This window comes from Ranitomeya imitator, chromosome 7 (assembly GCF_032444005.1).
Source record: "Ranitomeya imitator isolate aRanImi1 chromosome 7, aRanImi1.pri, whole genome shotgun sequence".
NCBI classification, from domain to species: Eukaryota; Metazoa; Chordata; class Amphibia; order Anura; family Dendrobatidae; genus Ranitomeya; species Ranitomeya imitator.
In genome coordinates, this window is record NC_091288.1 from 173,623,940 (window position 1) to 173,642,517 (window position 18,578).

The 18,578-nt window shown below is 41.6% G+C and overlaps 1 protein-coding gene across 1 annotated transcript in view; it reads right to left on the reverse strand.

The window, feature by feature from the left end:
• Positions 1–3,493: 3,493 nt before the first annotated feature.
• The window catches only part of ERCC4 (ERCC excision repair 4, endonuclease catalytic subunit), a 58,563-nt gene continuing 43,478 nt past the window's right edge, over positions 3,494–18,578 (reverse strand). The window contains exons 8-11 of the mRNA XM_069734079.1: positions 8,769–9,345; positions 7,928–8,020; positions 5,708–5,820; positions 3,494–4,321 (exon numbers count right to left, since the gene is read on the reverse strand). Of these exons, the coding sequence (XP_069590180.1) occupies positions 3,588–4,321; positions 5,708–5,820; positions 7,928–8,020; positions 8,769–9,345 (1,517 nt within the window). The 3' untranslated portion in view covers positions 3,494–3,587. The remainder of the gene's footprint in view (positions 4,322–5,707; positions 5,821–7,927; positions 8,021–8,768; positions 9,346–18,578) is intronic.

The following is an 18,578-nucleotide window of genomic DNA, read 5'->3' on the forward strand; positions in this document are numbered from 1 at the left end:
CTTTGTAGTGCTATTAAACTGCAGGATTAACCCTATATTCAGGTTAATAGTATTTCGGGACACAACATGTTCCCTTTATTGTAGCTTCCTGTTAAATTATTAATGTTCCTAGATTATTAGCATTATATTTAGAGGGATGCTTAGAATATTTTATGCAGGAGTAGGAATAACTAGATGCTGTGTTACTACACTTTACTCTGGAGTCTAAAAGGCAACGTTTCTCCTTGTAGAGAGTGACATGCCAGTGTAAAGAGTCTTAGGGCATGTTTCCACGGTCAGTAAACGCTGCGGGTTGGACGCTGCGTACAGCCGCAGCGTCCAGATGTTACAACATAGTGGAGGGGATTTCATGAAATTCCATCTCCACTATGCGTGCAGGGACCCTGCGTAAATGGACATGTGGCGCGTCTTTCCAGACTGCAGCATGTCTGACACTCAGTCAAGATAAATATCACCGTCCAATGTATAGGACGCGGTGATTACACACGGTTCAATGAACACATGCGGAATCACCACGCGTACAGCCGGCAGATCTTTGGAAGGAGCGGGCATGTGCTGCGTCCAAAGCACTGCCGGTTTCTGCCCGTGGAAACATACCCTTATAGGCCATGCAATGCTCCTATGTGAAATTAAATATGCAAATTGTCTCAAGAGGACTTGAACTTTAGTGCTACCTATTGAAAGTGGCAATGCTAAAAAGTCACTATCGACCCTTTAATGCGCCTTGGCCTAGAAGTCTCCATACAATAGCATATCGCTCTCCTCAAGATGAGCAGTAATCCCTTAGATCTCAGTCAGAGGCCTCTCATACAGCCAAATTAGATCTCATACTTTGCACAGAGGAGGGGCAACACCCCGAACCACATGCCTGCAAGTTGAGATCCTGGTTTATCTTTTATACAAAGTTATATGGCTGTTTTACACGATTATATTCCTCAATTAAAAAGAAGAATCAATTGTGACACTAATGGCATCCTGGTACTGTTAACATTGAAACTGCTGTAAAAAGAATAGAAAAAAAAATAGAAGAAACATTTTCTGAAACATGTATTTTGTGAACTAGGAATAAGTAAAGCAAATTAAGAAATCATGATTGGATGCTTCTTAAGAAACCGCCAAACACAATACACAGGAACATGTAATTATAATTAGGATTAGATGACTATTCAAATCATTGTCCAGACAGTACACGGGCCACCAGGTACAAGGTAAAACAATTGACTATAATTTATTACTGCTGTCTTCATTATGTCATATATCAGCACTGCTTCAATCCAACAATTCCTTTTATAGTGTGCCTCTGCCATCTCTGAGACTGTACATGCTTTCTCACCTCTCCACACTGTGAAGATCTGTCAACAACTCCCTCTATGCTATGGTCTAACAATTAGAGAACAAAGAGGAGGGGGGATAGGGGGTAGAAGCAGAAAAAGTTGTCATAATCAAAAGCTACGACAGTTGATACTTTTTTGCAGATCACTTAGCTGGAAAAAAAAGACTCACAGACATTGTGCAGCAGCAAAGTAGTAGAATTTTTTTTACTGAAGACTATTTAAAAAAGTGAATGAATGAAAAACAAAATTCAGTGCGAATGTGTACCTATCATTTAAGTACCGTAATTAAGTCCATCAGGTACAAGATTTTACAAACCATTGATGGTTTGTTGGTGGTTTAAATAAATGTGCACATAAAGGGGCCTTTAAAACAGGTATATTTAATTATGTATAAATTGTAGTAAAAATGTAAATCATCACTGATCAAACTGATGCTCCCCGAGTATGATGCTCCCCGAGTAATAAGTACACATGATTTGAACGGGACACTAATCCTAAAGTCTATTTCATACACACTTGCTGTACAGTCGAACAGACTCTTATCTGATCTTCTAACAATATTAATAATGTTAAAAGGAACCTGTCACCAGAAAAACCACCATTATCCTGCAGATATGGGGTTAATCTACAGGATAATAGCGTTATTATGCTGGCCAACATCTGCACATAGCCTAACGCCGCAGGGAGAAAATTAACTTTATTCCCCCAGCAGCGTTCCCGTCCCGTTTCAGTCACAGGGGCGGCGCCGGTGACCGGTTCCCTTTAATTGTGGTGTAACTATATAATTTATTAACACGGGATGATAAAATAAAAAAAGAATTTAATACAGTTCATGATGGAAAACAGAAGCAATTACAAATCTAAAAAAAAATAAATATTTGTTTTATTAAATAATATCTTTATTTATATATCTGTCAATGTGTGTGTGTGTATATATATATATATATATATATATATATATATATGTGTGTGTGTGTGTATATATATATGTGTATATATATATATATATATATATATATATATATATATATATATATATATATATATATATATATATATATATATATATATATATATATATACACATTTATGTGGAAAGTGTTTGCCCCCTTCCTGATTTCCTGTTCTTTTGCATGTATGTCACACTTAAAGGTTTCAGTTCACCAAACAAATGTAAATATTAGACAAATGTAGTTTAAAAAAAATGAAGGCCTTTACTATAATATTAAGGGGAAAAAAATCCAAACCTACAGGGCCCTGTGTGAAAAAGTAATTGCCTCACCAGTAAGACATAAAGGCTCATCTCAGTTTTGCCCAAAAACATCTTGATAATCCCCAAGACTTCTGGCAGAATACTGTGGACTGATCAGACAAAAGTTAAAGTGATTGTCTGAGGCTGTTTTGCTGCGTCAGGACCTGGAAGACTTGCTGTGGTAAATGGAACCATAAATTCTGCTGTCTACCAACAAAGATAAATATCTTGGTACCGTGTTAGCCAGTAGATAGAAAAATATTTAGAATTGAGAGTCCTCAGTGGTTGATACCTTCAGTTAGCCATTAAAAGGTATCGACCACTGAGGACTCTCAATTCTAAATATTTTGCTGTCTACCAAAAAATCCTGAAGACTGTGTGGCCATCTGATTGTGACTTCAAGCTGAAGCGCACTTGGGTTATGTAGCAGGACAATGATCCAAAACACACCAGCAAGTCCACCTCTGAATGGCTGAAGAAAAATAAAATTAGTACTTTGGAGTGGCCTAGTCAAAGTCCTGACCTTAACCTGATTGAGATGCTGTGGTATGACCTTAAAAAGGCGGTTCATGCTCGGAAACCCTCCAATAACAGCAATTCTGCAAATATGAGTGGGCCAAAATTCCTCCAGAGTTTTGTAAAAGACTCATTGCCGGTTATAGCAAACGCTTGATTGCAGTTGTTGCTGCTAAGGGTGGCCCAACCAGTTATCAGGCTTAGGGGGCAATCACTTTTCCACACAGGGCCCTGTAGGTTTGGATTGCTTTGTCCCTTACATGTGACAAATATGCAAAAGAATAGGAAATCAGGAAGGGGCAAACACTTTCACACAACTGTGCACAAAATATATATATATATATATATATATATATATATATATATATATATATATATATATATATATATATATATATATATATATATATATATATATATATATATATATATATATAAAAAACACACACCTATATATTTTATACACACACGTATGCGCACGTATCTTAGCGTTTGGCTTTCCCCTGGGAAATCGCTTCTGTGTAAGACGTGTGAATGAAATCATGAAGTTGTTTTGCCATATTAGAGTTTCCGAGGATCTCAGACAATCTGTCTAGAGATAAGGTTGTCAGTTCTGTTATGTTCTTTACATGATTCATTATGGCTCGGCAATTTTTGGCATTAACCCCTGGCATTTTTAGAAGGAAGTCCTGAGGGCCTGGATTATATTTCTCAGATTCCGGGATGGTTTCAGAGTCTGCAGTAATAGCCATGGCGGTCGCGGCGTCTGGCTGTGGCCTGTTCTGCTTCAGCTCCTCAAACAGTTCTGCAGTGGCGTAAGGTGATGGACACCACAGAATACGAAGTCTAGGAAAGTGAAGTGTAAGGAGGGTGATTTTTGAGGTGATGTCGTTCACAGAAATTTCCTGGTGGATGGAACTTCGAGATGTGAGAGAGAATGGCTTGTTGGGGTCAAATTCTATCAGAAGAATAGGCCGCTTGTAGTATCGGCACATGGAAACGCACTGCGTGTAGAGACGGCCATTGTTCAATGAACCTATCAGGTCACTCACGCTTTTCCTCTCCACGCATATGTCGGGAGTTAAAATATAATCTCCCACTTCTAGAGTGACAGGTTCTATGTCAATGCCGCGTCGGTGGATCAGAGACGGTAGCTCGCTGCGGAATTCCCTCATGTCAACAATGATGTTGTGCTGCACATTCTTCTGTTGCTGGCCTCCTAAAAAAAAAATAAAAAAATCAAAGAACTAAAATGACATGTGCGCTAAAGGAAAAAAGGAAGAGAATGATCATGTAGAAATATTAAAGGGGTCACCCAGGATTAAAATAACTTAGCTGCTTTTCTCTTTCTTTGGAGCCAATGAAGGCTCCAAGAAAGCGATTTTACGGTAAGAACCAAAAATCCCTCTTTTTTTTTCTTATAAAGACAGCAGACATGTTTCTTGAATTCTATGCAATCCGTTTAACTTCCACAATGCAAAACACAAGAAACAGAGTATAAATACATTCCTTGTGCCTTTGAACCAGAAGTACCTGCAGAGCACTGAGGTCCAATCTTATCGGTTTGGTCCTAGAGATCTTGTTGAAGAATCTCTGTTCGCACTTCTCAGTAGTTCCTCATATGACACTGATGAGACTACAGTGAAGTCTGACATATAGTCACATAAAATGCCTAGCAAACTGATCGCTAAAGCTCTTCAATAAGCAGCTTATGTAATCAACAACTTTATCTTTCACAGTGTCTGACAACTTGTGACAATTAGATAGGACTGCTCTATTATGGGTATACCTTGGCGATTGGTGGAGCAGCTTAACATACTTTTTTTTGCAAAAAAACGTATTAACTAAATTCCCTGTATTTTTTCATTTTTTGACTAGCACTTGCTTATTTACTGTGACTTTTTTTTTACAACAGAGTATTTTTTGACCTCTCTGTGCGCTTCTGTGTCTTCAACTTGTGACAATTGTAGAGTGATTTTCCTTTTTCTCAGCATTTTGACATTACTCTGTTACTCCTTCTTGACATGTATGTATAAATTAACAAATGAGTTTTACCGAAAAACAATAACCGGTGCAATAGTAAAGACTTATTCCTGATCCAGTCCCTTACAAGCATGCTTTAAGACTTTGGACACGGTTGAGGACGTACATTTATCACGGATACCACTGATCCAGAACGATAATATGACTTCAGAATTCTAGTTCTATCCTTATCCTGCCATTGTCGCTAATACTTCGAATCCCATCTTGCCTCCCCTAAATAAAAATATAAAAAATAAAAACAAAAACAGTAGCCCACTGACAGAGACTACTTAAGGGGAGTAATGTTTGTGTGGTCTGCCTACAGATGTAAAGCACACATCGTTTAGCCAGGTTAATAGTATACCTGAAACTAAAAGCTGGTGATAAGATGAAGACATTACAATTCTTTCGTAGAGCTTGTTCTATTTGCACTTCAGATTTCTTTGTTGGAAATATGAGCTAACTACCCGAGAACAAAAGCTTTTATATCGCGTTTACATGAAGAAAATAAATCGGCTTAAATAATATTTACAATCCCAGGAAGAGTCCTTGTAAAGCAGTAATGGGATCTCACACTACTTACCAGCTTTGCGGGTATCGGTGGCATCTGATGCAGGAGCAGAATCTCTCTGAAGATCCAAGTTTGTGTCGTCTCTCCCTTCCCTCTCCGCAGGGATCACCATGCTGGCCTTCTCCCTGAAAACATAAAAGAAAAATATATTAATGTTGAATATCTTACCTGATAAGAATTTGCTTTCTTAAACTATATAAAAAAAAAATTCTAATTAGTTATCTACTAAAGGAGAACTTCCAAAATCGCATTCTTTTTCACAAAGCAGAGTAAATGCATACGCATTGTGAATATATAGACTAAGCCCACTACAAATATTTTTTTTCTTGTATTAGTGTGTTTTGTTTTTTTCATTTTTATCTGCCACTCTGTGCATCTAGGTTCACATAGCTGAATGGGTAGTACTATTCTTATCTGCTAAAACTACATTTTCACGGAGCACTTCCTCCTGATGAGCCCCATCTCTGAGTGAACATTAAGTACTTTTAAGTGTAGAACTCGCTCTATTTTTCTGTGCACTCTCTGCTCCTGTACAGTTCCCTGCCTAACTAATTAGATCTTCTGCCATCTACATCAGTATAGCCACCAGCGTGATTTTACATAATTGTTATCTGGTTTCTAGCAGAGAACAACTCTCTTGTACTCCACCTTAATGACAGTGTACGGCAGACCGCTGTTTGTTGCCTGCTACTGACAGATCAGCTTTGTGAAACTGCAAATGCCCCTCTATTGATGCATATGTCAGAAAATAATCCTCTGTCATAAGCATCAATTTGCAGTTTCTCATCACTGGTCTAGGCAAAACTTACAGCTTAACCAATCTCTGCCCCTTTGTGCAGAGTCCCAACTTGAACTATATTCTCCTTTCTGCCCCCTGTATACAGAGCCCCATCCTACAGTATCTCTCTCCTCTTAACCCCCTGCACACAGCCCATCCTACAGCTGGTCTCTCCTTTCAGTGCTATATACAGCCCATTCTGTAGTGTAACTCTCCTCTCAGCCCCTGTATACACACCATTCTACAGTAACTCTCATCTCATCTTGTATACAGGACCTCCTCCAGTATCTTACTCTCAGACCCATGTATATGTCTCTTTCAGCGCCGTGCATGACGAGTTCCCAGCAGACCAGTTCCAATGGCAACTGGAGGGTACATAGAGCCTGGAGGGTCATCCTTGGGGAGTGTGATATGTGCAAAATGTGGCAGATTTAAAAATAGGTTCAATTGGCACAGATTAATAAATGTGTGTACTGTATTATAAGATCACATTGTGACTTTGAGACTAACCCTTTAAAGTGGCCTTACACATCAGGCTACAGCTGGCCAAACCCAATGATTTCGGCAAGACCAGACGATCATCTAATGTGAACTGGATGTTTCTTTGGAGTTCAGCTGAACAATGCAGGAGCAAAAAAAAAAGGATAAGGCATGTTGAACTTCCCTATGCCTGATCCTTTGTTTTCAAAAGAGGTAAGTGACACCCATGTCTGTCAGTGTCATACTCCCCTCTTCATGTTCAAAAAAAACATTTTCACATAATCGCGACAAATTAAAAATTGTCCTTTAGAAGGTGCATTCAGACGACGATATAAATTCGGCCCAAGATTGGACCACAATGCACGGACTTGACCGCGGCTCCCCAAACAAGACAGCTTCATATATTTCTATGCAGCTCGAGTCGGGAGAGCCGCTGCCAGTCTGAGTATTGCGGTCCGATCTCGGACCAATTTATATGGTCGCCTGAATGTGCTCTAAAATGGACTCCTACGGTTAAATTTACAGATAAATCCCAAAATAATAGATTATACCTCCGATTAGATTGGATGACAAGGGCTGATTAAAATTCATAATTGAATTATATCATAAAGCATAGAGAAATAGAGAAAGTTCTCGCATTACAGAAAAAGTTAGTTCCCATCACAAATGTAGTAAATGCATTGCGTATATTAACCCTATAAAGTCTACATCCCAACATCTGTTAGTTGTTCTGCTCTTTCTACCGCCTGTACACACAGCACTTTACGCACAGTGATAACCTTTCTGTAGATATCATCTGAAATAGTGACACCTGCTGGCAGAGAGGCAGAATTGTGCAATAAAAGACACAAAAATGTACGAAATGCAGTTTAATGAGTTTAGTGAGTGTGCAGCACTCAAAGAATTTAACAATTTCCTTTATCTCCATTTATTTTGGCCTTAGACATATCCTTGGTTAATGGTCATATTGTTACCTAATCAGCTGCTCAAATGCTTCTTTTTCCTTCCTGAGTGAAGTGAGGTACCTCTGCTCTTCTGTGGAGCCACCGTAGATGAGAAAATAAACTCTACAAGTGTGAGATCGAAAGGAAAAATATGTCAATATAAAATATAGATGTGAAAATACAATAATAATTATGCGTTCAATCTTGAGGAGCGCACCGCCACTTCTGTCTCCCGGCTTCCTGCTGGTTAGCAGCGGTGTGCTCCCGAAGATTCACAGTCTAGACTAGCGGTATAGTTTGACTGCTGGTCTCAACTGCGCGCTCTCCCATACTGCGAGCAATGGAGGAGGCACTGAAGCGGGCCGGATACAGAGATCTGCCCAGCTTCATCTCTTGCGAGCTCTTTTAATAAAAAGCTTGCAAGTGCTTTTTCCCTAGGACACCAGCTACAGCTGAGACTCCAAAAGGTGGCCGGTAACCTAGGCAACCAGCCGTAAACTACAGAATTAAGAATCCCTCGTTTCCCGAGAATGGAAAGTTTTTTTAATCCCAAGTAAATTGCAAAGTTCCTGGTTTTTACAAGCACTTTGCAATTTTAACTTTGAAAATGACCTTATAAAAAGAAATGGTCTATGCCCGCAATGAAAGTGCTGTAATTCCTTTTCATATCCAAAATGATGTAATCCCCCTAAACTATGGAGAATCCCAGCAAGCAACAAAGTTACCCGCTCATTCCCACAAGCCCTGAGTGCCGGGCAGTGCACGGGGTGTTGGACTTATCATATTGTTCATAAACTGAAGTTCTACCTTAAATTTTTTTCCCCCCAAGAACAAATATTCATAATCAGTGTTAATTTTTGGCTACAAATACCTCAATGTCTTCTGCTTGCTTGCCCTGTATATCTCGAGCTGTCGCACAAAGCTGAGTTCCGCGTCATATAGGACCACATATCTTGGCTCCACTTCGTGCAGCACCCTGGTAAGTGCGTACGGATCGGTGCAACCTTGCAAAGGATGGATGACCGTGAGGGGCTCCTTTAAGATGCCGTAATAACAGTCTGAAGGCAAGTTCAACTGAAGGTCTTCATAGTTCGGTTCTTCAACACTGCTCTCACTTCCCTGACGAAACTTTTCTTCCTGACCTTTCCCCGCCTCGTCTTCGCCGCCTTTTCCTATCATCTGGGTTAAAGTCAGTTCTGTCGTCTTTACGTTTCTTTTCTGTTTACTCGTGCCTTCTTTAGTCTTTTTGGCCCGGGAGTTTTTCCCACTTGCCCCCAGATCCTTTTTCCTGACATCTTTTCGGTTTTTCAGCCACAGTTCAGCAGCTTTCTCATCCTTCCCAAAGGTTTTGTTGTATAGTCTCATCAGCAGGGCTTCGGCCCCCACTGCAATGTATTCTCTTAACTGGGCACAGGTACGATCATCGCTGGCGCAAATCAGCACGCGGCCTGACGAGAGAAGAAAATGACCAATATGTTACTAATAAAGAATAACTGGATACAATTTAGGAATTAAAAGTGAAGAACTTTCCTGTAGAGAATTTTACCACTTGGAAATTGACTGGAGCATTTAATCTTTAATTCAAAAATACAGAGGAAAAGACCAGTGTTCTATGTATGCGCTACGTTTTGTACATTTATTTTTTCTTCCGCCATGCTATGCGAGTGAGCGCTCCCATCTCGGATAATGCTCGGAGGCACTTAGATAACATCTTCTGGCCAACTTTTTCCTCCATAGACTTGAATAGTCGAGTCTGCTTTGCAAATACGCACACGGAAATGTGCAGATATTTTTTTATTTTTTTTTCCAGATCTAGCACGACGGTCAGTTGAAAAAAAACTCACATGTGAATAGCTCCACTCAAAAAAAGACGGAAAGAAAGAAATTGGTGTTAAAATATGTTTACATTTATGTAGCCGAATTGCTGCCGCAAATGGTCACCGCAATTCCGAACAAACCTGTAAATCCACTCCAAAGAGTATAAACTTGATTGTGGATTTTATCCACAAAAGAAACAGGCATTAAAAAACAAAAACAATAAAAAAAACAATCCATAACTTTTATCATTCTCTGGAGCTTGTATGCAAACACTTCTCTAGCCCCTTCCCCACCCAGCCTTTGTACACTCAGCCTCCAAGATAACAACTGTGACGAGACATCATCAATGAAGGCCTGGTGTACAGCGAACATCGTAGAAAAAAGGAAGAAGCCACAAAAGGGCAATTAAAGGGGGCAGTATTATATTTTACTCCCTTAAATAGCGCCATTATTTCCACAGTGCTTTACAGACATCATCACTGTCCCGATTGGGGCTCACAATCTAAAATTCCTGATCAGGATGTCTTTGGAATGTGGGAGGAATCCGGGGAACCCAGAGGAAACCCGCACAAACTCCTTACAGATGTTGTCCTTGGTGGGATTTAAACCCAGGACCCCAGCGCTGCAGAGCTAGCTACCAAGCTGCCAAGCTGCCCAGAGTGTAGGTTTAGTTTTCTTCTCCCCTTTTGGAACTTCTAGATTTAACAGCAAAATGAACAATAGGCATTTGTTTCAGATTTGCCTTTCCCAAAATAAATATTTTCTGCAACAAAATCGGAGTACACATTGAAAAGAAATGAGATATAAAAAAAAACATACACGTCAGCTATAACCTCTAAGAGAGTTCAGAGGTCGAGCACCTAATTACATAAATACTGTCTTATTCTCAATCTGATTTAATGCGATTGATCTTGATTACAGATATTTAAACAAATAATGCAACGCTCCGCGTGAAAACATTCCAGAAGAAGGCAGATATGCGATCTTGCACTTCATAACAATCTGTCAGGTTAAAGCTAAAAATATAACTCCTCATTTCACAGTCTCGGTGCCAGATGTCGGCATAGAGAACTCAGTTACGAAGGAAACTGCTGTGAAAATAGAAAATAAAAGTAAATTGTGTAGGAACGGTGTCAGAATTTAACAGCAAATTATGTTCATCAAACTAAAATTTATGGATTCAGATTACAGGAGTCAACCTAGTGGAGACAGTTATATGGAAATTGGAAACACTTCCAGAATAGTTTAATTGTTCCCTTTTCGTTGGTTTATTGCAAAATGCAGAATTTGATATATATATGAAATTGTTCCAGAAAATGAATTATTTCTCCCAGAAAATTACCCATGTACTTTTTACACACGTTTATTTCCTTTGTGTGTATTGGAAAAGTAGAAAAAAAAAGAGGCAAAGAGGCAAAATGGACATTTTCACACAAAGCCCAAAAATGGGCCGGACAAAAATCGTTGGCAAATTTACAAAATTGTGGGGGAAAAAAACTTTCTTTCAAGCATGTGATGCTCAATCAAACTCACCTGTGGCAAGTAACAAGTGTGGGCAATAAGAGAATCACACCTGAAACCAAATAAAAGAGAAGATGACTCAATCTTCGCATTGTGTGCCTCACTAAGCATAGAGAACAGACCCGTCTGAGGCTTGTAACCTTGAGATTGATGATATTATTCAACAATTCTGGTTCTCAAGTCCATCTCCAGAGATCTTGATGTCCCTTTGACCACAGTGAGCAACATAATCAAGACGCTACAACCCAAGGCACTGTAGCTAATCTTCCAGATTGTGGATGGCAGAGAAAAACTGATTAATCGTTGCAACGCAGGATAGTCCAGATGGTGGATGAGCATGCATGAGTGTCAGAGGGAACTATCTGTTGACATTTGAATGAAATGAAACGCAATGGCAGGAAACCCAGGAGGACCCCACTCCTGACAGACATAAAAAAGCTATACTTCAGTTTGCCAAAAAGTACTTGAATATGCCAAAATCCTTCCGGGAAAGCGACTTGTGGACAGATGAGACCAATATAGAGCTTTTTGGTAAAGCACATTATTCTACAGTTTACCGAAAATGGAATGAGGCCTAGAAAGAAAAGAACAAAGTACCTACAGTCAAATATGGTGGAGATTTGAACATGCTTTGGGGTTGTTTTGCTGCCTCTGTCACTGGGTGCTTTGACTGTGTGCAAAGCCACATGAAATTTGAAGTTTACCAAAAAAATTTGGGTCGCACTGTGGTGACCAGTGTCAGACAGCTGAGTTTGCATCCTAGGTCATGAGTCTTCCAGCAGGACAATGACCCAAACATACTTCAAGAAGCATCCAGAAATGGATGAAAGCAAATTGTTGGAGAGTTCCGAAGTGGCCAGCAGTGAGTCCGGATCTATATCTCATTGAACACCCCTTCAAATGAGAGACCTGGAGCAGTTTGCAAAAGAAAAGTGGTAAATATCCCAGTTGAGGTGTGTAAGAAACTTGTTAATTGTTATACGAAGCGATTGATTGCAGTTATTTATCCTAAACTTCGTGCAACCAAATATTAAGTTGAGGGTTCCAACTATTTTTTGGACCATTTTTGCGGTTGTGTGTGAAATTAGGTCCAATTTGCGATTTTTCTCAGCTTTTTTTTGTGTTGTGCACACAAAGGAAATAAACGTGTATAATAAAACGTGTAATTGCAATAATTTTCTAGAAGAAATACTGCATTATCTAGAACAATTTCAAGGGCTCTAACTATTTTGGCTATGATGGAGATTATCTCTCCCTCTCTCTCTATTAGTAAAGCTCAGAAAGGGTCATGCAATAGGATGATGATACGATGAACCCAAGTGCTTGTATGTGTATATATTAAATTATATATATTTATTACATACACACACGCAGGCACGATCACGATCATCGTCCTGTTGCATGACCCGTTCTGAGCTTTACTTTTGGATAGCTTGACATTTCAGATAGTCCTAGAATACTACTTTTGAGTAGACATGGGCAGACCCCTGGAAATTTGGGTCCAGCGGGATCCACTAAGCAGCTAAAAAAAAAAGTTCAGGTACAGGTACCAGAACTGTACCTGGAGCTGAACCACTTTCACTTGAATGGGGGCCTGAACATACAGTGTTTGCCATGCTGACAGCATGGCAAACATAAAATCATGACCGCCGGTCAGACAGCAGCTGTTCCCACGCTGTTAAATCACAGCTGCGGGCTCACTATATCATAGGGGCCCCAATGCCTTTTTTAAATTATTTAAATAAAAAAATTTAAAAAGCATGAGCTCCCCCATTTTTGACAACCAGAAAAGCTAAAGCAGACAGCAGGGGGATGGTATTCTCAGGCTAGTAAAGGGCCATGGATATTGGTCCCCAGCCTAAAAAACAGGATTTTTGGTTGCTTACCGTAAAATCTGTTTCTCGGAGCCTTCATTGGGGGACACAGGAACCATGGGTGTATGCTGCTGCCACTAGGAGGCTGACACTATGCAAATAAAAAAGTTAGCTCCTCCTCTGCAGTATACACCCCACCGACAGGAAGTAGGATATTCAGTTAGTGAGAAAGCAGTAGGAGAAGCAACGTGTAAAAGAGAAAGAATAATAATATAATAATAATAAACTTTATTTATATAGTGCCAACAAATTCCACGGCGCTCCACAGATTAACAGTTTCAAACACTCAAAGAGTGTTCAAAGAACTCAAACGTAAACCGTGAACAGAGCTGTTCAACTTGGGAGGGTGCTGTGTCCCCCAATGAAGGCTCCGAGAAACAGATTTTACGGTAAGCAACCAAAAATCCTGTTTTCTCTATCGCCTTTCATTGGGGACACAGGAACCATGGGACGTCCCAAAGCAGTCCCTGGGGTGGGAAAACAGACTTCCATCAGGTCCGAGGACTCACCACTGCTGCCTGCAGGATCCTTCTGCCCCGGCTGGCATCCGCTGAAGCATAGGTATGGAACTTGTAAAGTTCGGCGAAACGTATGGATGGAAGACCAGATTGCCGCTTTGTAAAGCCGTCGGGCGAAAGCCCAGTGACGTACCGCACAGGAAGTGCCGACTGCCCGGGTAGAGTGAGCCCTTATCTCAGGACGGGGGCACTCTGTTCTTGACCCGGTAAGCTTCCAAAATTGCCCTTCTGATCCAGCGAGCAATAGTCGCCTTGGAAGCCGGCAGGCCTCTACGCGCTCCATCAGGGATGGCGAAAAAGAGAATCCATCTTTCAGAAAGCGGCCGTGCTAGCCAGGGAGATCCTCACTGCCCTGACGAGATCCAGCCTGTTCAACGATCGCTCCAGAGGATGAGTTGAAGATGGACAAAAGGAAGGTAGCACGATGTCCTCGTTGAGGTGGAAAGGTAAAAACCACATCAGGAAGCAAGGAAGGCGGAGGCCTGGGACCACCTTGTCCTGGTGGAAAAATAAGAAAGGAGGTCGGCAAGAAATGGCCGCCAACTCGGAAACGCGGCGGATGATGGACACGAGAAAAGCCACCTTCCGAGATAGAACTGACAGGGAAAACTCCCTGAGAGGCTCAAAAGGGGGGAACCCCTAAGAACGTCCAACACAACCTTTAACCCCTTAGTGACAGAGCCAAATTTTTGAAATCTGACCATTGTCACTTTATGTGGTAATAACTCTGCAACGCTTCAACAAATCCCAGTGATTTTGAGAATGTTTTTTCGTGACACATTATACTTTATGAAAATGGTAAATTTAGGTCAATATGTTTTGTGTTTATTTATAAAAAATATCAAAAATTTGAGAAAAATGTTAAAAAATTTGCAATTTTCAAAATTTGAATGATTATCCCTTTAATCCAGATAGTCATACCACAGCAAAACATTAATAAATAACATTTCCCACATGTCGGCTTTACATCAGCACCATTTGTAAAATGATATTTTATTTTTTTAGCATTTTAGGAGGTTTAAAATTGTAGCAGCAATTTTTCATTTTTTCAAGGAAATTTACTAAATTTATTTTTTAGGGACTCATCCATGTTTGAAGTGACTTTAGGGGTCTCATATATTGGGAAACCCCCAAACGTGATACCATTTTAAAAACAGCACCCCCTGACATATAAAAAACTGCTGTCAGGTAATTTATTAACCCTTCAGGTGCTTTACAGGAATTAATGCAAAGTGGTATGACAAAAATGAAAATGTGCATTTTTACCACCTAAATGCCTCTAACTTCTGAACAGATTACTACACCCGGCAGACTCTAAGGCCGCTATTTGGTCATGAATTGTCATGGCAAACATCAGGACCACAAAATCATGATCTGAGGGCACCAATTGGGATAAAGAGGGAGCCCCCACACTCTGTTAACCATATATAATGATGTAGTCACTATTTACAGCAGCATCTAAGGGGTTAAACAGATTTGGACGGTGCAAACACTGATCGTGGCTGATGCAGAAAGTTGTCAGCTATAGTGTACAACCAACAGATGCCGGATTGATACCTGTATGGGGATGATTTTCTCTTATATGTAAGGTCAGTTAAAAGGCGTATTGGCGGTCATTAAGGGGTTAAATCCCATGAATCCACAGAGGCTCTGTACGGGGGGACAGAGAGGGCTACTCCTTGAAGGAAAGTCTTAACCTGTGGCTGAGAAGATAACATCTTCTGAAAAAGAAGAAGAGCGCAGAAACCTGGCCCTTTAGGGCACTAGATTGAAGCCCCAATCCAGTCCTGCCTGAAGGAAAACCAAATGAAAGGCAGGGAGAAGAACATAGGTGAAAAGCGGTTGGACTCGCACCAACGAAAGTAAGCCTTCCAGGTACAATAGTAGATCCTGGAAGACGAAGGCTTCCTAGCCTGGATTATAGTGTGACTCATCCGGGCCGAAAGGCCGGACGCTCTTAGAACTATGGTGTCCACAGCCGCACCGTTAAACTGAGCGACAGATAATTCGGGTGGCAGATCGGACCCCGAGACAGCAGATCAGGTCTGTCTGGAAGGCGCCAGGGGGCGTCCGCGAGAAGGTTGACGATCCCCGCAAACCAAGAACTCCTGGGCCAATCCGGGATGATCAGAATAACCGGCACCCGTTCCGCCTTAATCTTTTTCGACAGCTTGGAAAGCAAAGGAAGGGGTGGGAACCGATAGGGGAGCACGAACTGCGATCAAGGAATGGCCAGAGTGCCAATACCACTGCGAGAGGAACGCGGGACCTTGGGACGACCCGAGGGACCTTCCTGTTAAATCGGGACGCCGTGAGGTACACCTCCGGAGTCCTCCATCGAAGAGCAATCCGATAGGAGACCTCCTGAAGGACCATTCCCCTGCCGCGAGACCCTCGTGGCTGAGGAAGTCGGCGGCCTAAATGTCCACGCCACGGAAATGCACTGTGGATCTCACCAGGACCGTTGCCTCTGTCCAAAGTAGGATCCTGGAACCTCGGCCGAGGCCAGAGAACTCCGAGTCCACCCCTGGTGGTTGACATATGCCACTGCTGTGGCATTGTCTGTCTGGATTCGAATTGGCAGGCTCCTGAGAATCCTTACCCAGTGAAGGAAAGACAGAAAGATGATCGAGGACATTGATCGGCAGAGAGGACTCCTGCGCCGACCAACAACCCTGAAAAGAACAGGTGACAAAGCCCCGCGCCTCAGCCGGGCAGGCTGTTGTCACCACCTGCCAGGAAACTGGAAGGAAGGATATGCTGTGAAGGATCTGCTCTGGGATAAGAGAAGTGACCTCGGCCACCAGTCGAGGAACCGTTTGACCCGGGAGATAGCTGGATCGGACGATGCAGGGAGAAGACAGGCTTGTCCCCCTGTGATAGGATAGCCTGCTGAAGAAGTCTTGAATGAAACAGGCGAAGGGAAAATCGCTTCCGATGTTGCAACCAACCTCCTTAGGACCTTTATGGTCCATCGGAAAGGAGGGGAGCCGAGAACCCTGGAGCAAGCGAACTTTCCGACAAAGGGGGGATATCTTGTCTTCAGGAAGGAAGACTCTGGTCCGACAAGTGTCGAAGAACGTGCCCAGAAATACGAGGCGCTGAGAAAGAACAAGACGGGACTTCTTCCTGTTGACGAGCCAACCGCAAAGGCTAGAGTGTCGGGGAAGATGGATAGACTTTCGGGAGCCTGAAACCGAAATTCCTGAGCCTCTATGGAAGCGATTACTGAACGAGGGAATTTCATCCTGAAATGTCTCAGACGAAACTTCCTGTTCAGCAATTTGAGATCCGGACTGGGACGAAACTTGTCGTTCTCTTCCGGTACATAGATATTCGAAGAGAAGCCTGTGAACCATTGAACCGTTCTTTTTCTGGGACGGGAACGGTTACCCCGGCTTTGAGGAGAGACTCGATGGCTGCGAAGAAACCCGGAACTAGAGCGGGGTCTCTTGGAGGTCGGGATTCAAAGAAATGATCCCGGGGTCGTGAAACGAACTCTATCTTGTATCCCGAGGATACAACTTCCCTGACCCATGCGTCCTCCACCGAGGAGATCCAGACGTCCCTGAAGAAGTGGAGACGGCCGCCCAGCCTGGGAGGTGGGTTGACTACTAGCCGAGAGTCATGCGGAGGTGGTTCTTCCAGTCCTGGACCTGGAGGATCTACCCTGGGAGTAGCGAGGACGCAACAAGGATCCTTAAAATATAACTTTTAATATTTAAAGCTAAAAAAGTTTGTTCCAATATATGCAACAAAGGTATTACAAGTTATAACCCATGAAAGTCAGATACAAACTACCTTACCCTGTCTGGTAGCCTATTCTCAATCACTACCTGACAGCGGAGGTTGGCACCCTAAGTTTCTGCGGTAGGCGCCCCCGCTCCTCGACGACTGGCCCTAATAGCCCTAAATAGACACTATATTCCCTAAAAAAGACGTGTCAAATCTATCCACCCCAGAAAAAATGAAAGAAATATACAAAATCAAAACACTACACAAATGAAAGTAGAAAAAAAAAAAAAAAAAAAATGAACATAGCAGAAAAACAAAAAAAAAAAAAAAATCTTTTTTCTTGATCCGTCGAATCAGAGAGTCCCTTAAATAGGGATATTTAGAAATGTCACTGCCAAAGGGGTAGAAATAACACCCATGTCTCTTTAATCCAGAAAGATATCAGCGGGCCACACCATCACATATATATACTTCAGGGTGATCATGTGCTTCTGTACATTCAATGATGTTTCCCAAAAAGGGACATATCCAGTATAAATACCCCCCAAAGAATGAAAAATATAAAAAATAAAAAAAAATAAAAATAAAAAAAAACTACAAAAATAAAAATAAAAAATGAAAAAAATAAACACAGCAAAAAAACACAAAATTGTTGTCTGCCAGAGGAAAAAAGTCCCTTAAAGGGAAATAGTCCAAAATCACATCCCAATAAAGTACAAATACCAATGTCTCGTTTATCCATAAAATATCAGCGAGCCACTCCATCCCGTATATTTTTGCAAGAAAAAAATAATAATAAGTATAATCCAGAAAATAAATCCAAAATCAGTCCAATGACTCCCAAATAAATGGATTTCACAAGAGGACAGTGGCCCACCTCATACCAGAGACATCCCAGCAAAAAGAAAAAACAGAGGACCATCAAAGCCGGTTGAAAAAGTTGTCCCAAAGACACCCCATAGTTCAATACTGTATCCAACGCTTCTACTCATCTGCGTCCCAGAGGCGTTGTGGGTGGTGATGCGATCATCCAGCTCCGTTAAGACTTCTGCCGGGATGTCCTCCCTATTCTGCCCGACGCGTTTCCCCCCCGTGAAAATCCTGGGGGTTCATCAGGGGACATCTTGATATCTCTGTGGCATTGATCCATGTCCCCTGATGAACCCCCAGGATTTTCACGGGGGGGAAACGCGTCGGGCAGAATAGGGAGGACAT